We start from the raw sequence: 27,995 nt of genomic DNA on the forward strand, positions 1-27,995 counted from the left end.
GAAGGCATGCTGAGCAGAAGTGGAAACACAACAGGAAAAGAGGTCTAATGAGCCCACTCCCTCCCCTTCCCTAAACACATTCCCTTTTTTGGTGGGCCGTCCCCCTGACACAAGGAAAAACAGCAAACCCCTCTCTCTCCCTTTGCCTGAAAGTTGGACTTTAGACACATCCGAGCAATCTAGCAGTGTCTGTGGGCTTGTTCAAGGCTTGGTTTCTTGAATGATTTTTTTTGCTGCGTTTTGTCTTTCTCTCATGAAGAGGACTGGGTGTGTGTGCTTCTTGCAGACATCAAAGAAGTCACCGTCAACTACTAGAGGACAACCCTCAAGACCTGCCAAGAAAGAAATGAATAAAGGCTCCAGTTGATTGTTAACCTAACCGCTCTTTACAGTAACCCAGCACATCTCTGGCGCTGGAACTTTGCAGAAGGTTTAGTTTCTGCTTGAAGTCTAATGGCTCAAAGTCCCTCAGAGTCACGTCCTGCAATTGTCTCTGGAGTGTGGGTGGACGGGGGTGAGAGAAGGAGTGTTTGAGCCAAGCTTGGGAGCAGTGTGAGGCGTCTGTTTGTCTAATCATCTGAAGGTGACTGAAGACATCAGTGAGGACCATGTGTGCGGCAGCTCTGGAGGAGTACTGTGGGTCCGTCTTCTGGGTGAGTTCAACAGCCAGAGTTAAAGGGACAGTATACCCCCAAAAGAATTACGATCTATAATTTCATTTATGATTTATTGTAAGGGATATTTCTGCTTCAAATGTTATTTTTTTGCGTTTTTGAGCACCAAAAGTTCCATTATATTTAAGAGAAGGCAGATATCTCTAAGGCCGATATCTCCTACACTCTGTAACTCAATCCAGATTGATAGATAGCACGGCATGCGAGAGGAAAGATATGTCTTTTTGATCTTGGTGCGAACTGTCTCTTTAATGTTGCTAAGGGGAGAGACAGTGGGGGTTTGGGGAAATGGCTTCATTTTAGCCTCCATTTCACCTCAGTTGGCATTTTTTTTCCTATGAAAATGATATTGAACAACACACGTGATCAATACCTTAGTAAATTTACTTAAATCTAACTAGGGAATTACAAAGGATGGAAAAAAAACACATGCACACTTAAATATGCAGTTAAAAAATACAATTTCTCTTAGTACTGTAAGTGTGAACTTTGTGGCGTTCGGTCTTCTATGTTATTTCATGTTACATGAATAGCTAATATAGCTATATATAATAAAAAGAAGCTATTATAATATTTTTCAACACAACAAACAAGCATTAAAAGCTTTTAAATAAGGGTGGTAATTTTTATCTGGACTTCTATATTAATGTTTTATATCACACAGATGCTATTATGTCAATTCCTTCACTGTGTCCATGTTATCTCCACGTAGTGTTTTTTATTGAACTTCTATCTGCATTTTACAGTACATGTTTTCACCCCTGTACACAGTGAGCTCAGTAAACATGTGACATGTGACCAATTATTACCCTTAAGTAAGACATGACTCAGCATGTCCATCAGTCAGGTTTTATGATCAATAACTATGCATCCTTATGTTGGCTAAACTTGAAATTCTAAGCAAACATTTGGGTAAATGCAAGACATTCTACACGAGTTTCAGCTTGTTATGCATTGTGAAACTGAATACTTTTTAGTTTTTGTCAGATATCCAAAAAAGTACGACCTGGGATTCTGAGAAGCTGTAAAGACAATACTGTCAATCAATTGATAAGAATAAAAGATAATAACTGATGCTGTTCAGGAAATGAAATTTCAAATGAAACTTTGAGAATATGGGTTTAAAACCTGATAATATATATAGAAACATTCAATTAAAACCTTTTTTACAGGTTTTATTATATATTTTCAGGTTTCAATATATATGATCAAGTTTCAATAAATATAATGTATATTCTTAGGTTTTAATATTCTCAATATTCTCAAACTTTCATTCCACATATATAATAATTTCCTGCAACGGCATACCATACTATATGAAAGAAAGAATAAATTAACTTATCAACCATCCACATAATTACACAGGTAAATTACCATATGGTAATTAACACATGCTGTTCAGAAAATAACATAAACATATAAGCAGATACACTTATTATTAGGAGTGCAGATTATAAAATTGGATCGGGGATTCTCTTAATAGCAGGTTACTCACACAGCAGATTGCAATAACATTGAGTGCTTGAAGTGCTAATTCATTTAAAAAGCCCAATGCTTTCTGTAATGTGTGTTGTGTCAGGGTCTTTTGCTCTTAGCATTAATCTCAGTGTTCAGCAACTTTCACTCCACGCTCCTGTGAATCCATTAGTAATCATCTGTCCGTTGTTCTCCAGAAGTGCATATTACACCTGCTGCTGCTCATACTCAAACTCAAGAAGCCGAGAGTTAAGCTTTAATTAAATATGAATCCCTGTTTGATGATCAGTCTAATCAGGGAGGTGTGTCTCTGTGGTGTAATAAAGCATAAGCTCTGGGGGTACAGCCAGAGGAATGCGTTTGTGAGATTAGGAGGGCTCTGTCATTCAGTGAAAATTATATTTGTTTGTGCCCATCAGAATGCTTCATATCTGGAAAGAGAAGACCCAGACCTCCCAGCATGTTTCGAGCAGACGGTGCTGGTCTGGATCCCCCTGGGGTTCCTGTGGCTCTGTGCCCCGCGACATCTGGTGTCTCTCTGCAAGAGGACAAAAACGAAACACCTGTCCAAGCTCTACATCTGCAAACAGGTAATGCACACAGCAAGGCACATTGTTCTATGTGATGCTGAGAGGGAAGCAAAGGAAGCTGTTTAATACAATAAGACCAGCAACAGGTAGCCCAGGATTAAGAAATCTTGGTCCAAGGCTGTCAAAGATACTATTTCCTTTCTCAGTAACAGTGGTGGAATTTAACTAAGTACATGGCCCTAAGTTCTTAATTACAATTTTGAGGTACTTAACTTAAGTATTTCCCTTTTATGTAACTTTATACTTCTGTTCCACTACATTTAGAGGCAAATATTATACTTTTAACTCCAATACATTTAGCCGACAGCTTTAGTTACTTTCCAGGTCAAGATTTAACATGAGAACATATTAAAATTAAAGTAATTAGACTTTTTAAAATATTTTTTATTAAAGCTCATAACAGTATATTAAGTAGTAAAATGAACCTTACCTTGAAAAAAATAGAACACTGCTAAATGCATTATTATTATTATTATTATTATTATTAATAATAATAATAATAATAATAATAATAATAATAATAATCATAATCATAATCATAATCATAATCATAATCATAATAATAATAATACAATAATATATTTCAAATATATAAAACAATCTGTGGCCATTCTGCATATCAACTACTTTTACTTTTGATACTTTAAGTACATGTTGATGCTGATACTTTTGTACTTTTACTTAAGTAAGTTTTAAATGAAGTGCTTTTACTTGTAGTGGAGTCATTTCACAATGCGGTATTAGTACTTTTACTGATGTAAGGGATCTGAATACTTTTGTCAACACTGCTCAGTAAGATAAAGGTTGTTAAAGGTTTGACTCAGACACACGGCTGTCTCTTTAACCCCCCTCTGGAAAAAGCTGAGACTGCTCGGATTGCTCAGTTTTTCTGGCTCTTTCGCTTCTGCACTTTCAAAATCTGCATTGTCATTGCAGCTGGGGAATGACTGTAACAACACTATAGCAACACTTTGTACCTATATATAGTTATGACATCACAACCTTATGGAAGGCCTAATGTCCCATTTAAAGGCAGTTTTTGAATATCGGTTGTGCATATGTTTGTGTGGATTGAGCTTTTTGATATAAATTCTGAATGTGGACTTTAACGGTATTTACCTGCCACTCTTATTTGTCTATCCTCTCCTTAGATTCTGGTGTCACTCTTGCTCCTGACTGCCATAGCAGCCCTAGCAGTCACTTTAGGAGAGGATTATGGTCCAGGCAGAGACCCATCTTCAACAGCTAAAAATGCTGGTGTATACTATGCAAATCCTGTGCTCTTCGCGGTCACATGGGTAAATATCACAAGTTTTGTACTGAATTATTTGTGCTCAAGATGGAAAGATGACATGTTTTTCTATGTCTTCTTGTTAGGTCCTTCTACTGTTGTGCCAGGAAGGAGTGAGGCGTAGGAAAGGAGCAGTCGACTCTGCAACTCTCTTCCTCTTCTGGTTCTTCCTCGTTCTGTGTGACATCTTCCCTTTCCAGAGCCTCCTAAGAGAGGCGCTCAGGCTGGTATGAGCAAAACCATTAGATCAAGTTGAGAGCAGGAAAGTAGGCTAGAAAACTGGGGCTGTATTCACAAAACATAACAAAATAATTTAGCAGTTAAAAAATGGGCATGTCAGTCCTAATTTTAGGACTTCTGAATTTTTGGTTTGAAAGTAATTCACTAGTATTAGTACTAAAACCAGCTTCTTAATCAGTGAAAAGTTAGTCTAGAGGACTATGTCACTAAAAGCAAATCATAAACAATCCTCCAATGACTGCTGCCAGCTCTCTGCCCTGTTATCTCGCCAACAGATTAGAAACCTTTGGTCAGAAACGGAAGATCTATATCTGCATATATTTCCAAGTAAATATTTACCCACACTTCCTTTCATGCGCAACATGGGCCTGAAGTAAAAGCTGACATTCATTCAGTAAGGTTTTCGTTTCGTTTTCAATTTCCACTAATTGTTAATGGGCTGCAAGAGATGTAAAAGGCTGACACTTATCTGCATATATACCCAACTAGTCAGTAGCAGAAATTACTCTTTGTTTCATGTTAAATTAGTGGCACTCATTAGTGAAATGTTGATTTGGATATACACTAACAACATGTCTTATACAGCATTTCTACAATGAATTCACCCAAAACAGCCCAAGACCCTGATCAATACCAACATGGGTCAAACCTGTCCTCTTAGTTCATAAGTTCTCCCAATTCCTTTTTTTGGTAAAATATATATTTTTTGTGAATACGGCCCTGTTGTCATTACTCAGGCAGAATGCATTCAGTTAATTTCATGCATTTCATGCATCTTTGTAACACAATTTTTTTCCCAAAAGGGAAAAGTCAGTGATGTCCCTCGTTTCTGCCTTTTCTACATTTCCTTTGGCTTGGAATTGATTGCACTTATTCTCTCTGCTGTGGCTGATATCCCTCCGGAAGACAAGGACTTTGTAAAAAAGGTATCTACCCAGATGGCATTTTTGTTTTTTATGTTTTTACTTTGAATGTAATTCATCTGTGTGCTTTCATTTTTTGAATCCACAGAATCCAGAGGCAGGTGCAGCATTTTTGAACAGAATCACTTTCAACTGGATTCACAGGTAAATTAAAAGTTGCCCTGTTAACCCTCCTCTTATGTTGTGGTTAAAATTGACCCATTTCAAAGTTTAAAAATCTTTAAAAAAAAGAAAAGAAAATGTTAAAAGTATTTTTTTCATTAAAAAAAAAATATGTATATATATATATATATTTAGATAAAATAAAAAAAAATCAATGTCATGTAAAACCACTGTATTGTATATGTAGGTCTATCCAACGTACATTAAAACAAGTTTTAACAGGCATTTTTTTTAAAATGAAAAACGAGTGAATTATCCTCATTGAACCAAGATCTGTGAGAGGTAAAGAACACTATTGCACTAAATATTGATTGAAATGGTTAGTTATATAGTTATATAGTTATTAATGAAATATAAACAATGTTTATTGGGATTTTTTCAATCAAAGCAGACACCCACACATCTACACCTCAACATGCGATTGTTTTTCAGTATGGTGGTGAAGGGGTACAAGCGGCCCCTGGTTCAGGAGGACATGTGGGAGTTGAACACAGAGGACAGCACCGCTGACATCAACCGGAACTTTCAGCATAACATGCAGTCAGAGTTGAGTGCAGCTCGGGTCCGTTTACAAATCAAGATGAAGAAGAAGCGAGAGGAGAGCAGAGACAAGGTCCAGGAAGAGACCTTTCAAAATGGCCTTTCCAACGGTCTGGGGAAAGGCGTCAGTCAGGATGTGCTGATGATGGTAAGAGGGTGTAGAGAAATTTTTTTTAGCATTTATGGATTTTATTTTCTGTATCACCACTGATTCTCTTTTGTGCCTGTGGTTCATTGTTATTAAGTAGAACCTGTGTTCAAACAAAATATTTCTTTAGGAGGAAAAGGGAAAGAAAGAAGATGAAAAGAAGAAGAAGAAAAAGGACAAAAAGAAGGAGGAAGTTGACTATCCAAGTTCATGGCTGATTACCACTATTTACAAGAGCTTCAAAGGGGTGCTGATTGAATCTGCCCTCTTCAAACTTCTGCAGGACCTGCTTGCTTTTGCCAGTCCTCAACTCCTAAAGTGAGTAAAGTTTTCAATTAAACCCTCACATACACCAGGACATGCTCTGATTTCCTGAAGTTTCCCTGTAAGCGATGCTCAGCAGCTATTCATTAACTGTTTTAAATTATTTAACAGCTTCTTATGAACAACATGGACAGGAAACAAACCTTAACCTGCTTAATCACATCAAAGTAATACTGTTGCTGCTAACTGCTGTTTACTGCTCTATCACTGTCAGTAATTATTAACTCTGCATCAGTAAACTAACTGTATAGATGGAAGTTTGACAAGTGGAGAAGGCCCCAGGACAGTAGTACAGTAGATTAATTGAGCATAGTTTTCCACCCACATGGAACAAAAGATGTAATTACATTTCTTGTAGCATTGAACTCCTTTAACATTGTTTGGTTTGTGTTTGGCCTGGTGTATGTTCTCACCCCTTCAGGTAAATTGTTCACCACTCATTGCTTAGCTGTAACAGTGACACCAGGGTCTGACAGGAGAGGGAAAATGGTTAGAAAAGAAGAAAAGTAAATATGATTAATAAATGAAGGAAAGGTTAGAGATTACATTGTTGGAATATAAACAATTGACACTATATGCTTGAATTTTTATAGTGGCTATTTACTTTATTTACTTCCTGATTTACTTTTACTTCTAGATTGATGATCTCTTTCACTCAAGACACATCCAAGTACACCTGGGAAGGGTATGTGTTGGCAGTGCTGCTGCTAGTGGTGGCCATCCTGCAGTCTCTGTTCCTGCAGCAGTACTTCCAGCGTTGCTTTGTCCTTGGGATGAAAGTTCGCACTGCCATCATAGCTGCCGTGTACAAAAAGGTAACAATCATGTGAGATCGATAACCTGTACAATATCCTTGGTTACAGCACGATGACTTTACCTCAGACAGTGTTACAAAATAGCAGTTCTCAAACTTTTTTATACCCACCCAAGAGACTTGACTGCAGTACGGATAAAAAAATCACTTCCACCTAGTGCTGGGCTGCATGCTTTGTATCCCACAAGAGCCTTTAAGACTGTGTCTTTAAGAGCTCTCCTGCTGCGGGGCCCTTTCTTCTTGTCTTCTTTCTTCTTCTTTTTTTTCCACATCTTTTTGTTGAGGTTTTCCGATAAAATGACATAGTGGTATCTAACAGCGTGGGGAAAAGACATTCAGTATGACAATGTATTGTATAACAGTATGATGACAAGAACTCTAAGCCCAATCCCACCCATCCACCCACAAACCCACCCACATCAGGTCTGAACCACACTGGGACAAACAGCGCACACACATACACACACACACACACACACACACACACAGAAAAAGAAAAAAGAAAGAGAGAGCAAAGTAAAGAAAAAATAAGTGAATAAATGAATAATAAAAAATATATTTAAATAATAATAATAAAATAAATTAAAATACATCGAATCAAAAATATTAATAAAAAAAATAAATAGATAAAAATAAAATAAAAACAAGGGGGGGGGGGGGTTCTGAGATTAGAGGGAGCTGAGTTTAGTCCTCCCCTGCGTCTAGAGATAGGCCAGGAGAGCCAACAAACTCCAAGAAGGGGTGCCAGATGTCATGAAATCTCTTGATGGGGCCACAGAGTGAACACCTAAGTTTTTCAAGTTTCAAGTTATAAAGGACTTCTTTAACCCAGTGATTATATGATGGGGGACGGGTGAGCTTCCAATCAAGAAGAATCAGCTGGCGATCCAGCAAGGTTGAGAAAGTCAGGGCCTGTCTCACCGCAGCCGAGAGATTATTGTCGGGGGGGAGCCAAAGATAGCTGATATTGAGTTAGGGGGTATAATCTGACCATAAGCGCTACCTATCGTATCGAAAATCCTTTGCCAAAAAGTCGTCAATTTGGGGCACGACCAGAACATGTGACAATGAGTAGCAGGGGATTGGTTACACTGATTACAGGCATCACTAATCGTGGGATAGATTCTGGCCAATTTTGCATTATCTTGTCTTGAACTTTTAACCCTTAAGAACCCAGACCTAGTTATCCTTAAATAATGTGTTCTATAAGTGGACCACAAAGAACACATTTCTGATGTTTAAAAAAAAAATACTACCCCTAAATGTCATTGTCAAATGATCTGTAATGTGCCATATACGTTACAATGGGCATTTATGGTATTTATGTTTATGATATTTCTTATTTTAAAACAGAAAAAAACTAGACACATTTTCTGCTTACAGAGACACAAATTTGCCTTTTTTTTTGGCATCTCCATAACATATATCAACATTTTGACTTCAATTTGTTCAAGAAATATGGTCAGAACAAGTTAAATGCAATACAAGACACCCTATTAACGGAATAGAATTGTTAAATTGGTTTAAACTTAGCCTAGTAACAAGAAATAAGCTTTTTGAAAATTTTCACATTTCGTTTCCAGTCACAGCCACATTTTGGAGTAGTCACTTCTTGTCAAAGTCACATGACCACCACACCAGGGTGTTGAGTATATGTCCCTTAGGGATTTAATGAGTTAATGTCCAGCATAAAGCTGAATATGAGAGATTCTAGAAGATTTAAAGTGTTTGTTACACGGGTGTCACCATGGGTTCTTATGGGTTAAGGTTTAAAATAACAGCCACTTAATCGTCCCCCTTTTACCTCCTTTCCATCTCCCTTGTTCCCTACAATCCCTTTTCCAAGGCATTGGTGGTGTCTAATGACACTCGTAAAGAGTCCACAGTTGGGGAAACTGTGAACCTGATGTCAGCAGATGCCCAGCGCTTCAACGATGTGACCAACTTCATCCACCTGCTGTGGTCCTGCCCTCTGCAGATCCTGCTGGCCATAGTTTTCCTGTGGCTGGAGTTAGGACCTTCTGTGTTGGCAGGACTGGCAGTCATGGTGCTGATGGTGCCCATCAATGGACTACTAGCCTACAAGGCCAGAAAAATCCAGGTCAGCAGGCATGCAATATGATATTATTGATTTTACTGAACCTGCTGTGCTGAAATATTGTAGCATTTTTTCCCTTAAGCAAGCAGGGACTTTTCTTCAACTCTTGACTTGTTATTTTACTTTACAGAATATCACTAAAACCCTCCTTGTTTTCTGTGTGTACAAAAATATTATTTATTAACTGCAATATTCATTTGAAGTGGCAGAAAAGTATCGCTGCATTTAGTTACATATTGTTGCATCTTTGAGAAGCTTCTGGAACACTTAAAAGGAAACACAATGCTACAAATTGCCTCAGTTCCTGGCTGAATTATAATCACTATTATTATCATAGTGAGCATTGACCTGCTGATTTACATGTATTTTTCTTGTCAGAAAGGAGGTAATGTAATTCAGTGCAGTTTGTTTGATTGATTAGCAGGATTAGGGAAAAGCTTCTGGCCTAATATTCATGAAACTTGCTGGAAGGGTGTAGAAAGAACCCATTAAATGTTGAAAACACATCGTAACCGCAAGGCAGATATGCAAATTAATTCTTACTTTCCTTAACATTGTGATATAGGGTATTTGTAATGCAATCATGTGGTGTTGGTTTATTTGGAAACATGATCATATTTCATGGCTCGCCTGATCTTTTTCCTTTGCTCTTTGTTGTCATGCAAATAGCATGTTAATGCACCATTTGGCTTGTGGAAGTCTGTGTTCTCTGAGTACCATTCAGGAACAATTTAGGGAAATAATGCTACAACAGCTGTGGCCCACTGATCAGAAGGTCTGTGGTTCGATCCCTGACCATGCTAGTCTACATGTGGAATGCTCCCGATGCTGCATCATAAGAGAATGATTGGATTACTGATGGTGGCAGGTAGCACAATGTAAGGTAGTCTCGGCCACCAGTGTATGAATGTGTGTGTTAATAGATTACTGATCATCTGTAGTGTTAAAAGCGCTTTGAGTGGTCGCTACAATTCGAAAAGTGCCTTTATGAAATCACCAAATTGCCAAATTGCCTCCGTTCTTGGCTGCATTATTATCCATAATTATGTGACCTTAATGCTTCTGCTGATTTACATGTCTTTTTCTTTTCAGATTGAGAACATGAAGTTCAAAGACAAGCGACTCAAAATCATGAATGAAATACTCAATGGCATCAAGGTGAGGTAACACCATTGCAAGTAAACGGTGTGCACCACTTCACAAATAGTTCAGTTGGATTGGTGGAGGTTGGGGGGACCTCCATGGGGCCTTCCTCAGATCAAAGGATTTCATGGCTCAGGAAAAAGCTGAAATGTTAGTCAGAAGTGCCTTCTATTATGCTGCATTTACTACTTGCTGTTTTAAGTGCCCCTCCTCTGTTCCCCCACCCTTCCTCTTCCGTGTTCTCAACAATGCCCTCTCCTGCCTTATCCTCTTCTTTGTTGTTCCTCTATCACCAGATCCTGAAGCTGTATGCATGGGAGCCATCCTTCCAGATGCAGGTGGAAGACATCAGAGGGCAAGAACTCACAGTAATGAAGAAGTTTGCCTACCTGACGTCTGTCTCCACCTTCATCTTCAGCTGTGCTCCAGCTGTGGTAAGTGCCATTGAAATAAAAGTTCATCTGCATAAATAAAAAATAAAAAAAGACATATTATTATCTTACTTGTAGTACTTTTTATGAATTCAGAATGTTTTTGTGTTGCTGCGTGTTTTGAGTTGCTGAGTGTCAGAGATAATGCACTTTAAGCTGTCTTTAAAAAAAAAAAAAAAGAACTAGACAGCTGTCAGCTTGTGGTGCTCGAAGTGCCAACCAAAAACATCTGAAAAACTCAACAGCAATGTCTCTTTGTGTGTGTCTTGCTGTTTTAATGTGTATGTAAAGCACTTTGAATTACCTTGTGTTGAATTGTGCTATACAAATAAACTTGCCTTGCTTTGCCTTTCCAGAAATCTAAACCTGGTTACTCAAGGTAATCGACAGACCTAATTGTGATCAATTTAATGTAAGAACTATTTCTTTTCTGCCAACCGTATCAATTCAGAAAAGGAACTTTTGCAACTTTTCCTAGCTCACCTGCCCGGGTTATGATTTATGGAAAGACAGACTGCTGTCGTGTTTTTCAAATGTATTTTTGTGGCGCTTGTAGCTCCTCAAGTCAAGTGCCATCTACCTTATTCGAGAAAAGGCGGAAATCTCAATAGCTCTAACACTCAGCAACCCTAAAAACACTCTAGATTGACAAGTAGCACTACTAACTTCAAGAAAAAAATATGTATTTATGAACTGTCCCTTTTAAGTGCCCTTAAGAGTCTTTGCAAACCATTCATTTCCCTGCAGGTTTCTTTGGCAACATTTGCAGTGTTTGTAGGGGTGAGCCCAGATAATGTGTTGACAGCTGAGAAAGCTTTCACTTCCATCTCTCTTTTCAACATCCTCCGATTTCCGTTGGCCATGCTGCCCATGCTCATCGCTGCCATCGTGCAAGTAAGGCAACAACAACACTCAGTACACAAACTCATACCCGACCTAAAAGCCCATTAACTAATGTTCTTTGGCGCTACAGACTTCTGTGTCCAGGAAGCGACTGGAGAAGTTTCTTGGAGGTGAAGACCTTGAAAGGGACGTTATCCGCCACGACCCTGCTATCAGTACGTTCACCATCAGCACTTATACATCCTCTGCTGAGCAATTATTATTTTTACCTGTTTGTTTTCTTATTTGTCTGTGTATCTGTGTTTATCTGTTAGACTCTGCTGTTAGGATACATAATGGTTCCTTTGCTTGGGAAAGAGATGCAGAGCCTCTGCTGAAGAAGTATGTTTGTTGTGTCTAACACATAATTATACATATGGATAGTCTGCTATATGGCTGCAAAAGCTTGCATTTGTCCCTACTGTAATTTACAACATTGAACATTTCTATTCTGTAAATGTTTGCCAGCGTGTCCCTGGATGTTAAGCCAGGTCGTCTGGTTGCGGTAGTGGGAGCTGTGGGCTCAGGAAAGTCCTCTCTCATGTCGGCCCTCCTGGGAGAGATGCACAGCATCAAAGGCTTCATCAACATAAAGGTAATTGAAATTGTGTTTAATAAAGATCTTTTAATATGCAAAACATTGTGCTAGGTGTGAATGAAAATGACAATTTTTTAAGTACCCATAAAGATTAAAGTGTATGAGGATGTTTTTTACAATCGATCGATCGATCAATCAATCAATCAATCAATCAATCAATCAATCAATCAATCAATCAATCAATCAATCAATCAATCAATCAATCAATCAATCAATCAATCAATCAATCAATCAATCAATCAATCAATCAATCAATCAATCAATCAATCAATCAGACTTTATTTGTATAGCACTTTTCATACAAGAGAGATGCAACACAAAGCGCTTTACATAAAAAAGAAAGGAGACAATAATGATAATGAAAAGATAACGAAACATAGAAACAAACACCCTCCACCCCGGATGATAACTCCCGGTTTTTAACTTCGTTGAGAAGGGTTAAAATTCAGTGTTTGGAGTTTCATGGTTAGTTTCTCTCTCTGTGCTTCAGTACCAATAATTAAAACTTCGGTTTTGTCCTGGTTGAGCTGTAACAAATTCTCTGCCATCCATTGTTTTATGACTAAAATACAGTTAAAAAGGCCATCAATTGGCCCTGAGTCATCAGGAGACGCGGCAATGTAGAGCTGTGTGTCATCAGCATAGCTATGGAAATGAATGCCGTGTCTCCTGATGACGTCCCCAAGTGGCAGCATGTAAAGGTTAAAAAGAGTTCGTCCTAAAATTGAACCTTGGGGAACACCACAATTAATTTTAAAACTACTGGATGAACAGTCACCTATACTTACAAAAAATTCTCTGTCATTCAGGTAAGATTTGACCCAGTTAAAAACAGTACCAGAGATGCCAAACAAATTATTTAATCTATTTAAAAGAATTGAATGATCAACTGTATCGAAAGCTGCAGTTAAGTCAAGTAATACTAAGATGCTGGGTTTTTTCAAGTCCATATTGCATCTAAGATAATTTACCACCTTTACTAGAGCTGTCTCAGTGCTATGATTGGCCCTAAAACCAGATTGGAACTTTTCAAAAATGTCGTTTGAGTTGATAAAATCATTTAGCTGATTAAAAACAAGCTTCTCTAAAATTTTGCTTAAAAATGGCAAGTTTGACACTGGTCTGTAATTACTAATAACTGAGGAATATAGATTGTTTCTCTAGATAGATTGTTTCTATGGCAGTCTTTAGGCTAGTGGGAAAGTCACCCGTCTGAAGAGAATAATTGACAATTGTGAGCAACTGTTCTTCTAAAATACTAAAAAACATTTTTAAATGTTTTTAATGTTTTTACAATGATCACTTCAGTTCACAAAAACTGAATGACTAATTCTCGTCATTGTATTTTTTAGATTGTTTGTTTCTGTTTGTTGGTTAGACTTACAAGTACAGGAAATAAGCTGGGATCTGGATTTAATTTATTTGATGCTTAAGGATGCAGCATAATTACAGTCATCAAGGATTAAAATACAATTAAGCCTAAAATGCTTAATTCTGCTGTGGTCCTCAAACATACAACACAACACAACACAACACAACACAACACAACGGAACTTTCTTAGAATTGCATGCACTGTAGCTTTAAGTTACCTGTGTTTTATCCCTTTGCTTTAAATGTTGCTGTGAATGTTTCACAGTACAAAGGTGTTCTTCGGCTAAGAGAACACCTTGATATCAAAAGGGGTTTTATTAGAGGAAAGAGTGTCTAACACGTATTATCTTTCTGTCCAGGGTTCCCTTGCCTTTGTGCCACAGCAGGCCTGGATCCAAAATGCCACTGTGAGGGATAACATCCTTTTTGGCGCTTCCCATGAAGAGCAGAGGTTCCAGGAGGTGATACAGGCCTGCGCCCTGGCCCCGGACTTGGAGCTGCTACCTGGGGGTGACCTCACTGAAATTGGGGAGAAAGTAAGAATGAAGGATTTAAGAATGATAGTCAGGAGAGTTTTGTTGCTCTGTATTGTTCACCCTCTGTAAACACAGTCTTTCAGTGAGAGAACAATCATAATTCAACATTTGTCCCAGTTGATCCAAAACCACTCAAAACCAGTGGCAAATAATGTGCTCTTTTTTCAAGGAAAAACATCCCCAACACTAAATACCTTCAAGGGCTTTTATCATGTGTTTTTTATGGCGGTTGCCAGTGCTGCATTCACTATGTTCAGCCAATCGATGTGCCCTTGCGTGTCTGGACTAATTACTATACACTTGCATCACTCGCAGTTCTTCTTGTGTCAGGAGAGTACCTTCTCTAAAATAGGAGCTGAAAAAGCTCTCTTAAATGGCTTACTAAGAGCTACTGTTGTTCCTAGTTCTCGCAGTGCGGACACATTGAGAAGAGGCTCTTCGAACCATGAAAAAGTGCTTCCAGTCAGTAAATCATGCATACATACATTACATGTTTAACAACCACCTGTGAATGTCTTTTAGTCCAACTAAATGCTAATTTTAAGTGACAGAAATGTTACAAAGAACTTTGATGAGCTAAAACACACTGGAAAAGGACAAAAACACAAAGTGCTATGGCAGTATGGGTACTGAACCACACTGCAGACTCAACAGAATCAACCTGCGCATAGCCACCAGTATGTCACCAGCAATTAAAGGACCTGCTAGAGCAAAGGAATTCAAACAACTAAAGAGTGTTGTTATTGAGGGTCACTGGAAATAAAGAAGAAATGATTCCAATAGAATCATGGCAATGGAAGAGGGTCAAGGGGAGGCCTTCATCACAGAAGTGGGTGTCATAACAAGTGCTATAATAGGTGATGTTTCACTTTCAGTCGTGGAAGCAGAGGTTGTTCCCCTAGACAGTGTCTTGCCTGTATCCAAAAGGCCTGACTGTATTGGAATAGTATAAAACCATCTCCCTCTGATGCTACTATTTTATTTATCTCTGTCCAAATATTGTAAATGTAACTTTTGTGGGAAGAGTTGTCAAACAATCATGTTCAATATTTTCTTTTGCATAAAAGAAGATGGTTTAGACTCTGCACCACAGCAGCCAGAGACCATGTGATGCGCCATAGCATCTTGTAATGCAGCTACAGGAGGAGATGCTGGATTAAGTATTGGATAACAGCAGGGGACCACTTGTAAATTGTGTTCGAAAATTCAAAATACAAGATTACAAGAATTAATTAATGCAGGAAGTCCTCCTGTTCACTCATATGAGCCACTTAAATAAAGATCTGTTGGTTAGTACAAGAAGCTCTTACATGAGCCCTATTGTTCAACAACTGAGGCTTATGCAGCTGCCAGGCAACAATATAATAAACTAGAAAATTTCCTCTGGGGAAATTCTGAAAGGACCACGGGGGCTACTGCCGGTGTGTGTACACTATCATGAGATTCTTCAGAGATTTCAAACTATGCCCTTTAACCTCAAAATGTGTGTGTGTGTATGTGTGTGTGTGTGTGTGGCGAAAATCGCATAAAGTTACCTGTGTGTGTGTAATTAAAATCACATAAAGTTACTTGTGTGTGTGTAATTAAAATCACATAAAGTTACCTGTGTGTGTGTTTGAAGCAGGTGTATGCATGTGTGAGGAGTGTGGAAAGTGGAGAGGTAGACAGACTGGAATTTCTGGCCTCGAACAGAAAGCATTTTTGGCAAAACCATAATACCTATTATTGATCCGACTTCACTTTGAGCGTCCTGAGTTCTTCCTGAACGTCTACATATGTTTTTTTTTTAAAGAAAAATGAAAAAATAGCTTTGTTAGAGCGATCTAAAAAAACTGTTACATCTCCCTTTTTTAGAAATCTTCCTGCGTTTTTAATATGGGAGCCAATGAGTCTGTTGGTGCGTGTTGGTGGATAATCTGTGTGTCCTACGCCCAAACTATAACTCTGACAGCTTTACCAGAGGATTCTGAGTGAGAAGACATATTTTCCTACGTTTCTATGTATAAATTATTTCTGTAGAGTGGAATTTGCGGCCTGGAGCGCAGTTTTCAAATTTATTTTTTGACAATTTCTTCTCTCCCTCTACACTCTGGCGATGATGTCACACACTGTGACACGAACATTCTGTGCAATACACACCCATTATAATCTCAGAATTTCTCCAAAAATGATCATGGTCATTGAACAGGGATTGATAAAACACTATATGACCTATCGAAACGTGGATTAATACACCAATACACAAGACTTGTGTCAACTGTTTAAAGTTTAAATGGAGTCTCTAGGTGAAATTATGCCGGAGAAGTAGACGTCCAATTATCTCCAATTATTGTTCTTTTTTGCTCATTTTTTTTCGGCCGTCTCATTCATTTCAATGCAAAATTTCGGGCAGAAAAATTCGTATTCTGTAGAGAAAAGTAATAGCACACCGATCCCGATCAAACCGCACGTTTTGATATATTAGTAGTAGCGGGACAAAATTGCGTCCGAAAGAGGAAGACGAAGAAATCCACAGTATAACAGCCCCGTGGCCCTAACAAGAAGTACACTCACCGGCCACCTTAATTTCAGTTTCACCTTAAGTTCAACTGCTGGTAAACACAATTTTCTCATCAGCCAATAACATGGCAGTAAACGTAAAGTAAAGGTTTCAGAGCACGGTCCGAAAAAGAGAACATATCAACCTTGCTAGCTAACTACGTAAGTGGCCGGTGAGTGAATACTCAAAATATGAAATTCAGAGAATAATAACAAGAAACTCTGGAACTCCTTGCACTGAAGACAAGCTTGGTATGATCATTTGAACCTAATTTTGTTTTTCCCTCTCCTCTCCTCTCCTCTCCTCTCCTCTCCTCTGTCCTCAGGGCATCAACCTCTCAGGGGGGCAGAAGCAACGTGTGAGCCTGGCCCGGGCAGCTTACAGTCAGGCTGATATTTATCTGTTAGATGACCCGTTGTCTGCTGTGGACTCTCATGTAGGGAAGCATCTCTTTGATAAAGTGATTGGACCTAATGGATTACTCAGTGACAAGGTTTGTGATGAGCCAACATCAATGTATTGATCAGTACTAACTATTTACTTATTATTTATGAACTATTTATTAATAACAAAATGTTTCAGGATATTATTTTTTTTAATGAGACCCTATGTATTTTAAATTTTCACTGCCCGATAGAATAATGATTTCAAAGCTGAGGTCAAATGTGTCTCTGCAGACTCGTATCCTGGTGACTCATGGAGTGAACTTCCTGCCATACGTAGATGAAATAGTGGTCTTGGTGGATGGAGTGGTTTCTGAGATTGGATCCTACAATAAACTTCGTGCCAGCAGGGGAGCTTTTTCTGAATTCTTGGAAACATATGCTAAAGAGGAGAGCAATCAGAACCATTCAGAGTCAGGTGATTATTCACTCTATTTTGGATGTAAGCTTTACAAAATACTTCACTGTGCTGTGAAGCTGAGGTCTACATCTGAGTTATTTAATGAGGTCTACAGAGAGTAACATATTTGTAAAACAACCTGAACGCTATGTTAACATATTTCTTCAGATCGTTGCCAGAACACTGCAGACGTGGAGCTCATTCCTGAAAGAGAGGAAACCCAACCCGACTCTCCTTTGGAGGACACAGTTTCTGTAACACTTAAGAGAGAAAGCAGTATCCGCCGCAGCCAGCGAAAGGGCAGGTCAGAACACGATGGAGTCAAAGACAACTAAATAAAGATATCTAACAATTGTTTACATGTTTGTAAGTGAGTGAGGATTAATGCAGGGGGCAGAGGGATTCTTGGAGTTCTCAATTTATTGTAAAGAGAAAGACTTAGAGAACTCCAGATGCACCAAATGTTCACAAAAATCTAAATCTGCTAATCCGTTTATTAGCATAAGTAATGCTCCCTAAAAGCTACATAAGAGCAGTTGTTCTGCTGTGTGCAAATACCAATAAAAATTTCGAGAGATGCCACCTAAAAAGAGCTTAAACTTAAACAAAGTTAACATGGTTTTCTAGATTGTGGAACTGATTTTACAGGAAACTCAAAAAGCCTGTTAAAACATTTAAGATAGAAATATAATACCATATGATAATCTAAGTTTGATTATATGATTTTCGTACAACAAAATCCAGCATTTCATCTTTTTTTGCACAGTATAAATATTCAATTTCCCACTAAGTATCTTTTTCTATCTGTTTTCTTATGTGATGTTTTCTCTTCTTTTTCTAGTGTCAGGCTAAGAAAAAACAGCACCATAAAAAAATCTGAAGATGTCGTTGAATCAAAGACAGGTCAGAGGCTAATAGAGAAAGAGACTATGGAAACAGGACAGGTGAGCTACATTCTTCGTCTTTTCCCAACAGCATAAATGGCGCATAATGTTTTCTGAGCCTTTTTTTCTTTCTTATATCCAGGTGAAATTCTCAGTGTACCTACAGTACCTGCGTGCCATGGGCTGGGGGTATACTATCACGGTCTTCGTGGTTTACTTCATTCAGAACATCGCTTTCATCGGACAGAACCTGTGGCTAAGTGACTGGACCAACGACGCTGTGGATTACTACAACAAGACATACCCTAACTGGAAGAGGGACACCCGGGTGGGAGTGTTTGGAGCTCTGGGAGTGGCTCAGGGTAACTATAAACATATTAATATCTCTAATATTCAATGCTAATTCCCAAACGATGTCCTTTGTTAGCATTAACAAATTAATTTTAATCAGAGACGGGATGAACACAAAGCACATAACACAAAACCAGATTATTTTATATTAACTTACTGGACGGAAGAAGGATAAATAATAGTTCAAACACCAGGGATCATCACAATTGAAGAGCCTGAACTTAAAAAATGACAGACAGGCATAATAATGGAACAGTGCCAATCTTTCTGTTTCATTGTGATTTGGGGACCAACTGTTATGTCAAAGTGTTCCAACAGAGTGGCTTATTAATGTGGCGTCCACTGATTAGAAGGTTCGAGCCCTGGCCCCAGTTGTCTACATGTTGAAGTATCCTTGAGCAACCCCAAAATTGCCTGAAGTGGTGAATTGCATGGTAGCCTTGGCAACCAGCATATGAATGTGTGTGACTTGAATTGTCTGTCAATTCAGACTTGTGTAGGTATTCATTTTTGGAGACCTTCTCTACAGCACAATAACCAGTTTTTCTTTTTTTATTCATGGGCAGTACCGTTGAAGGAAATACATTTTTTTTTCCTTTTTGTTCTGTTCCTTTCATGAACACTTCCTTAGACATGGAAAGTTAGTTTGTGTTGGATCCAAAACTTTGTATGAATCTCACTGTAGATCAGGGGTGACCAAACTATGGCCAACTGTGGCCCGCCATACTTTTTTTAATTGGCCCGTATCAAAGTCTAAAAATATAATGTTCTATGGCCCACACATTATATTTGTGCTTAACTGTATTGTAATTCTTAGTTTCGACAAGGTAGTGTCTCCACAAAGCAAGCCAAGAAAAAATTTGCTCAGGGTCACCAGAAATGGCGCCATCAAAGAGACGCAAGACCGCAAGTGAGTGCAGAAAACTTCAGACTCTGTGCTGAAATTAATATATTTTCAGAAACCAACGGTAACCATGTTTGTTTGATTTGCAATGAAGCAGTTTCATGTCCTACGTTGGCGCCGTGCAGGAAGAGAAGGTGAAGCAAATGACAGCTAGCCTGCTAACACAGCAACAGTTTTTTTCCCCGTGCTAACAAAGCTCAAGAAAATGCCAAAATAGCCAGTTATGAAATAGCTCAACTCATCACATGGGAAACCTTTCTCAGACGCTGACCTAGTGCCTCACTAAAGTTTTTGGAATAATGTGCATGGAGAAAATGCAGGATTTCAACTAGGGCTGGGTGGTATATCGATATAAAAAATATATCTATATATTTTTAATATAATAATATATATTTTTTTCTTTATTTATATATAAATGATGCCCTGACTAGGTTTTGTCATATTTAGTTATTTTGTAATGTTTTGTTATTCTTTTCTCATGTAAATATATTTATTTCAGAAAAAGATTGGCCTATTTGATTTAATAGGCTATTTTTATTTAAGATGTTTTTTTATTTAAATGTGCACTTTATGGAGCTTTGATTTTAAAAATAGGTACTCCTGTTGTTATACAGTATTTATGTTCACTTAAATAAACTGTTTCAATAAAACTAGTTGTGACATGTCATATTTGACTTTGACTTTGACTGAACATTTGCTCTCACTTTGAGATAAAAACAATGGGATATATATCGTATATCTGTATCCAGCCTAAATATATCGGGAATTGACTTTTGGTCCATATCGCCCTGCTCTAATTTCAACAATGTCATCATGTCCAGAAATATGGTTGTGCGGCAAATTGAAGACTTGACGGCTAACTTAAAACAGCAGGTGTCAGATAATGCTTGTGCGTTAAATTTTTACTCGATTGCATGTGATGATTGCAGTATACCTCACGTCTAGTGAGTGGCCAAGTCCTTCGTATATTTTCCTGTATGTGGCCCTCAGGAAAAAAAGTTTGGACACTCCTGCTCTAGATGCTGGCTACTGTAGTAAGCTCAGTACGGAGCAGCAGTGGTTTTGGATGGCACTGAGGATTGATATTTCTCCTCTCTTGTTTTATTTTTAGGGCAGCAACCTTTTGCTGCTCAAGTTTATTCAGCAGATGGATCTTTCTTCAGTGTTATTTAGTAACACTTTTGAATTTTGATGAAGGGACAACTACTACTAATTAGCTGTAGTGGTTGAGTAAAATACTTAAACTCATCTAATGTTCCATTTTAGCAGCTGTGGATAATGGTTTACGTGGTGTGAAGGTGCAGTTTTTAAACTTGTCTTTTATTGCAGGCCTCTTCGTGTTCCTCGGTACGCTGCTGATGGCCAATTCTTCGGTCAATGCATCACGTATCCTGCATTCACGGCTGCTAAACAACATGCTGCGAGTTCCCATGGTGTTCTTTGACACCACACCCATTGGGAGGGTTGTCAACCGCTTTGCAAAGGTAGGAGAAAGAGTAGCTGTGCTTTCAGCCCCTTTTCAAGTATTGTTTTTTTTTTTTTTTTACTTTTTAAGTTGGGAAACTATATGAAACAAAATATTAATCATAGCAGAGATTTATTTTACATCCTTTAAATGTTTCTGGAGGAGGAACCCACTGAAATTGTGTTGCATCTGTTCTGGGCCCCTTTAAAAAGGAACTTAAATAAGTTACTTTTAATAGAAATTAACTTTCCCATCACTGGTTTCAAAGGACATTTTCACAGTGGACGAAGCCATTCCACAGTCTCTGCGCTCCTGGCTCCTGTGTCTGCTGGGCGTGTTGGGGACACTGTTTGTCATTTGTCTGGCCACTCCTCTCTTCACCATCCTTATCCTTCCTCTGGCAGTCGTCTACTACTTTGTACAGGTAAGATGACCATGGAAGCACAAGACCACAACAATATCGGGGAAACAAAGTAGAAAATGGGCTTGTTCCCATTGCAATGAAGATCCAATTAAACGTTCACTGTTTTCTGTTGATTTCTTTTGCCATCTCTTTATACCCAGCGCTTCTATGTAGCATCTTCAAGACAGCTGCGTCGGCTGGACTCAGTGTCTCGCTCTCCGATATACTCACACTTCAGTGAGACAGTGTCGGGTCTGTCAGTGATAAGAGCCTATGGCCATCAAGAACGGTTTCTACAACACAACGAGATAACTATTGATAAAAACCTCAAGAGCGTCTACCCGTGGATAGTGTCAAACAGGTCAGATATTAAACACCAAATCATTGGCAAATCCAAGCACAATTTGTTTTGAATGTGTTGATACCCTTACGTTGTATGTTTGTGTTTGTTCACTCTGCAGATGGCTCGCCATCCGTCTGGAGTTCCTTGGAAACCTGGTGGTGTTTTTTTCTGCTCTGTTTGCTGTCATCGCCAGGGATTCTCTGGAGAGCGGCCTGGTTGGCCTGTCAATATCCTACGCTCTTAATGTCAGTGACTCACACTCTCATCACACACTGCAGATGATGATGATTATCTAAACTTTAATGCTGTTAATATTTACTCATGAAGATGATTCAGGTGCTGATAGGAAGTTATAATAATGCCAATAAATCAACACAGTCCTCTCTACTATCTGCAGGTAACACAGACCCTTAACTGGCTTGTGAGGATGACATCAGAGCTGGAGACTAATATTGTTGCCGTGGAGAGAGTGAGTGAATACACCGAGCTTGAGAATGAGGTATGTTTAATTAAGAGCTTCTCTCTCCATTCACAAACCAAAAGGACCTTCAGGGAATATCATTATCTTTTCTTTTACGTGACTTTTAATGTGTCCAGAATCTTCTCATTAGAATAAGAGCTTTAATTAAAAATGACAGGACTGGCCAGCCATTTCTCATCTATGCTTTCTGTCTTTGATTCTACAGGCTAAGTGGATAACTCCCACTCGGCCACCAGAGAAGTGGCCCGAGGCAGGGAGAGTGCAGTTTGACAACTACAAGGTCCGTTACAGACCTGGATTAGACCTGGTGCTGCATGGAATCACCTGTGACATCCACAGCACTGAGAAGGTCTGTGCGTATAACAAACCTGTAGGATTTACCTGTAGCACCTTCTATAACACCCTACAATCTACAATCTACAATGTCATTTAGCAGATGCTTATCCAAAGCGACGTCTTGCAATTTTGTCTGTCTTGGACTGATGGATGGATGGACGTGCTTTATAAGAGAGATATAATCTCCAAAGAAATGCTGCTGCCGTTTCTGCAAACATAAATTTCCTCTCCGCTCACAGCACCATTTAGTCATTATATAGCTTGTTTAAAAAGCTTTCAAAAAACAGGCTATAGGCTGCACTGATATAATAAAAACACAGCTATTTCCACAGCTATTTGTGTGAAGATAAATTCAAATTACAATGTTGTTTTGAATGTCTTTTTCAGACATTATATTTACCTCTTTGTGCTTCACTCTCTGCATTCAGATTGGTATAGTGGGCCGCACAGGAGCTGGGAAATCAAGCCTTACCAACTGCCTGTTTCGGATTATTGAAGCTGCTGAAGGACGTATCATGATTGATGGTGTAGATGTTTCCACAATAGGCCTGCATGACCTTAGAAACAACCTCACAATTATACCACAGGTATATATAACGCTACAGCTCAAATCCACACACAGCCTTCACTTTTAATTTACACACACTGACCTATACAACCTTGTGTGCGCAGGATCCAGTGTTGTTCTCTGGGACCCTGAGGATGAATTTGGACCCGTTTGACAAATTCAGCGATGAGGAGATCTGGAGAGTGTTGGAGCTCTCCCATCTGAAGGATTATGTGGTGGGACTGCAGGAAAAACTACAACATGAAGTCGCAGAGGGGGGAGAGAACCTCAGGTGGGCCATGAAATAAATGCTACTCTTCCACATTACAAATGATTAAAGATTCAGTTTGTGACGTTTACTCTCAATTGGGTTATAAAAATATGCATATATCAACGCACTTTGGTACAGACCATGGTAAGTTCGCTTCAAATGTTGATTTTTGACCTTTAAACATCTAATAATGTGTAAATATGCCGCAAATCAGCCAAAATCCACTCTAATCCGCTCTATTCATTCAATTGTTTGTACTGTATTTAATATTCATTGCTTCAGTAAGTACCCAGTTCTCTCAGGGATGCAGGGACCAGGCTGGGGCACAGTGTTAAAGAATGGGTACATTTATAAAATGAGAAAAAATGTGGACAGACTCTCATTTAAAGCCCTGTTTCTTGGCAATAGTTAACTGTACATTTTCAATAGGTTAAACACAGACTCACTGGACATCTTGTCTCATTTTATAACTCTTTGTGGTCACGTTGCATCTCTTTTTGGTTGTTTTACCCCATGGGTACATAAACCACATCATTTCAAATTAAAAATAAGTGTGTAAATGTGGTCTATTTCTGTCTCTGTGTGCTACAAAAACACTGTTTTGAGCATGTCCCTCTCTTCTCAGTGTTGGGCAGAGGCAGCTGCTGTGTCTGGCACGAGCACTGCTGAGGAAGTCTCGTATCTTAATCCTGGATGAGGCCACAGCAGCTGTTGATCTGGAGACAGATGACCTGATCCAGAATACCATCCGAAAAGAGTTTTCACACTGCACTGTCCTCACCATCGCCCATCGGCTGCACAGCATTATGGACAGCTCCAGGTGAGTTAGTGTCTCTGAACATGTCTTGATAAGGTGTCAAGGCATTTATGTCAGTCCTGTCAATGGAAAATCTTCTCTTTCCTTCACTCTGGTTTTGATCTGTGCATTGTGTTGAATACACAAGTTGCCTTGACACATTATCCATGCAACATTTCCATTTTTTTGTGGTAATTCCTACCAAATACAAGTATTACAGAAAATAGAAAGCAAACAAAATTACATATTTTAATACTATATTATACATATTTTATAGTGTTTGGGTTAGATTTATGGTTGTTGTTTTTGGAGTCTGTATAAATAAAAGAAAAAAAATACTCGACTCTTGATGCTAAATGAAAGTATTAGAAAATAATAAAAAATAATACTGCAAATATCAGTGGTGGAATGTAAGTAAGTACATTTACTAATGTACTGTACTTGCCAGCTTTACTTAGTTTTAACATCAAGACTAAACATAAAATTTGATTAAACAATTAAACCACATAAAAGCATATTAAGCCGTTAAAATGAACCCTACCTTGGTGAAAGTAAAACACTGCTTACATAAATGCATCGAAAATAATTATCCAACAATATATATGTAGAATTTACACAACAATTTAAGTTAGGTCATTCTGCATAAAGAGAAAAATATACTGCAATATGGCACAGCCCTAATTCCTACATATTTCTTTCTCAGTGTTGGACTGTTTTTTCCCCCCAAAGAATATTGAATAATGTGTTTTATTTCCATCCCAGTCAATTGGTTTGTGTTACTTAGTATTTCAAGGGCCAGGTGCTCCAGCAGTGCGAGTGCCTCTTTTGTTGTAAGACTCAAGTCAGCCCCTTTATTGATATCTATAGACAGATACTGAGGCATGAAAGAGCTGCAAGACTTCAAAGTCTCTTTTAGCTTTGCAGGCATGCACCAGTAGCACCACCATAGGCTGAGACCAGGTGAAGGAGAAGGATGTAAGAATTTATTTATGTCTATTGTATCTGATAAATGTAAAATGCACTGGAAAAGTTCTATTTCAGACAGGTTACAATCCCAACACAGTCACCAGAATACAGTTTGACTCTATATAGGTATGTTGAGTCATTTTGAATTAGAAATATGTTAAATAGGGTTTTTGTGCAATTACATTATTGATTATTTGTTTAAATCTTGGTGTAATTATTGACTCAGACCTGAACTTCAACAGCCATCTAAAGCTTATCACGAAATCTGCCTATTACCACCTGAAAAACATAGCTAGAATCAAGGGGCTTCTGTCCAAGCAAGACATGGAAAAACTTATCCATGCATTTATTTTTAGTAGGTTGGATTATTGCAATGGCATCTTCACAGGTCTTAACAAAAAATCAATCAAGCAGCTGCAGCTGATCCAGAACGCTGCCGCCAGAGTCCTCACAAACACGAGGAAACTGGACCATATTACACCGGTCCTTGAATCACTACACTGGCTTCCTGTGAGTCAGAGGATAGATTTTAAAATCTTACTGCTGGTCTACAAAGCACTGAATGGTCTCGGACCAAATTACATGCTTGATCTGCTACCTCTCTACGAAGCATCCAGACCCCTTAGGTCATCTGGAACTGTCTTGTTGCGTGTCCCAAGAACAAGAACTAAGCGGGGTGAGGCAGCTTTCAGTTATTATGCTCCTCACCTGTGGAACAAACTACCTGTAGATCTGAGGTCTGCCCAAACGGTCAGCTCCTTTAAATCAGGACTAAAAACACTATTGTTTACTGCAGCGTATTCTTAACTTTAACACTTATCTGCTCTACCCTACTGCCCTTACTTTTTAACTAGGCAATGACTTGTGCTTTTTATTATTTTTATCTTATTTTTATTTCTATTTCCCTGTTTTAATTGACTGTTTTTTTACTGTTTTCAATTGTGTCTTGCTGTTTTTAATGTTTATGTAAAGCACTTTGAATTACCTTATGTTGAATTGTGCTATACAAATAAACTTGCCTTGCCTTGCCTTGCCTTAAAGTGTTAATTATGTTAACTTGCCCAAAAAAACTACCATAACTTCTACCATTAATCCTGAAATATTTTCTTCAAGAAATGTAACATAATAATAATAATACAATATTGTTGTATATAATAATAAAACACTATCAAATTAAATACAATAATACAATACCGCAATACAATACTCTTATACTATGTGTTGTGTTGTATTGTATTATTATATTATAGTTTATATTGTTTGTGTCTGTCTCAAGTTAAGTAATGAAGAAAAAATGTATTAAGATTATCAATATAAACATCTTAATTAATACAATAGCAGTGGAAAAAAAAAAAATTTTGGAGAAATTTACAAAAGCTGAAATTCTGAACAATTTATTTCATGGACATATACAGTATGTGAAGTCAATTTCTATCAAACCCTCCTCTGCCAGTGGCTCTTAACTCAAAGGTTCTGCCTGTGTTCTTTTCCTTAGGGTGATGGTACTTGATGCTGGTAAAATAGTGGAATTTGATTCTCCTAGCAACCTGCTGGAAAGACAAGGCCACTTCTATGCCATGGCTAAAGATGCTGGAATAACAGTAGAAGACAACACAGCTCTCTGATTTTGCACTTGTACTTATTATTTGATTTCATAATTTGCTATTGTTGTTTGATTTAAAAAGCTGGATTGTGTTTTGATATAAAGATATATTATATCATTTGTATTTTTATAATGCAATAGAAATAATCATTTTCTGTATATAAATCATTGTTATATTGAAACAATAAATATTCTTTCTCAATGCTGTCTCATTGTTTTTGATTTTGGATAATTCAACATTTTCAGGAAAATCACTTATTTTCATTTTCTTACTTTATGAGACAGAGCCATGTTAGCTGTTGTCAGTCTTTTTCCTAAGCTAGGATAAGTGCCTGCTGACTGGTTCATTTTAAGCAGACTAGTATGAGAGCGTCATTCATAGTGTCAACTAATTCTCTGCCATCAAAGGAATAAGCCCCTTTTCACAATATTATATAATCATTGCCGACTGTATAATGACTGTAAGAATGACGTGTGTAAATGTGTCTGTACTGTATTATGGGGACTTGACTGGTCACCACAAGGTGATTAGTTTGTTATGATTTAGCTGAGACCTGACAGGAGAAAAACATTTTTCTTCATGTATGGACAATTTTGAGATTTGGGGCTATTTTATAAGGCAATATTGGGACTGCTGCCTTCGTACATTTGCAGCTTAATTACTGTGAGAAATGCAGGATCTTATTCTCTTCGTTCACAAGATCAGTTGTTGCTTTCTGTCCCTTATGCTTGTACGGAGTTGGGTAAAAGGGCATTTGTTTACTCTGCACCTTATGCATGGAATATGCGCCAGAAAGAATGGAAATTAACTGAATTTGTTTCTTTGAGCACTTTTAAATCCAAACTAAGAGTTATTGAGGCCAATTCCATAACATGCACTTGTTTCTCATGACGTGTTTAAGGTCTGTATGTTATGTAAATATGTAACTGTATTCTGTGTTTGCTGCCTCTTGGCCAGGGCTCCCTTGAAAAAGAGGTTCTTAATCTCAATGGGATATTCCCTGGTTAAATAAAGGTCAAA

General features: G+C 38.2%; 1 protein-coding gene across 2 annotated transcripts; it reads left to right on the forward strand.

Moving 5' to 3' along the window:
• Positions 1-145: 145 nt before the first annotated feature.
• On the forward strand, positions 146-27,985 carry abcc2 (ATP-binding cassette, sub-family C (CFTR/MRP), member 2). 2 transcript variants are annotated; one of them, XM_059359161.1, is made up of 32 exons: positions 146-653; positions 2,570-2,740; positions 3,892-4,038; positions 4,118-4,258; positions 5,075-5,197; positions 5,283-5,338; positions 5,789-6,044; positions 6,175-6,362; positions 7,006-7,183; positions 9,029-9,283; positions 10,373-10,438; positions 10,720-10,857; positions 11,602-11,748; positions 11,828-11,912; positions 12,012-12,078; positions 12,205-12,331; positions 14,066-14,242; positions 17,107-17,274; positions 17,459-17,642; positions 17,793-17,928; positions 18,466-18,568; positions 18,651-18,870; positions 21,093-21,247; positions 21,497-21,652; positions 21,793-21,992; positions 22,093-22,219; positions 22,372-22,473; positions 22,661-22,804; positions 23,220-23,378; positions 23,464-23,630; positions 24,235-24,429; positions 26,867-27,985. In XM_059359161.1, the coding sequence occupies exons 1-32, from the start codon at positions 609-611 to the stop codon at positions 26,994-26,996; spliced, it is 4,713 nt and encodes a 1,570-aa protein (XP_059215144.1). In that variant the 5' UTR covers positions 146-608; the 3' UTR covers positions 26,997-27,985. The 2 variants fall into 2 exon arrangements, with proteins under 2 accessions (XP_059215144.1, XP_059215146.1); XM_059359163.1 differs by lacking the exons at positions 146-653; positions 2,570-2,740; positions 3,892-4,038; positions 4,118-4,258 and having other exon boundaries at positions 5,181-5,196; positions 5,281-5,338.
• The last annotated feature ends 10 nt before the right edge of the window (positions 27,986-27,995 follow it).

Source organism: Centropristis striata, chromosome 20 (genome assembly GCF_030273125.1).
Source record: "Centropristis striata isolate RG_2023a ecotype Rhode Island chromosome 20, C.striata_1.0, whole genome shotgun sequence".
NCBI classification, from domain to species: Eukaryota; Metazoa; Chordata; class Actinopteri; order Perciformes; family Serranidae; genus Centropristis; species Centropristis striata.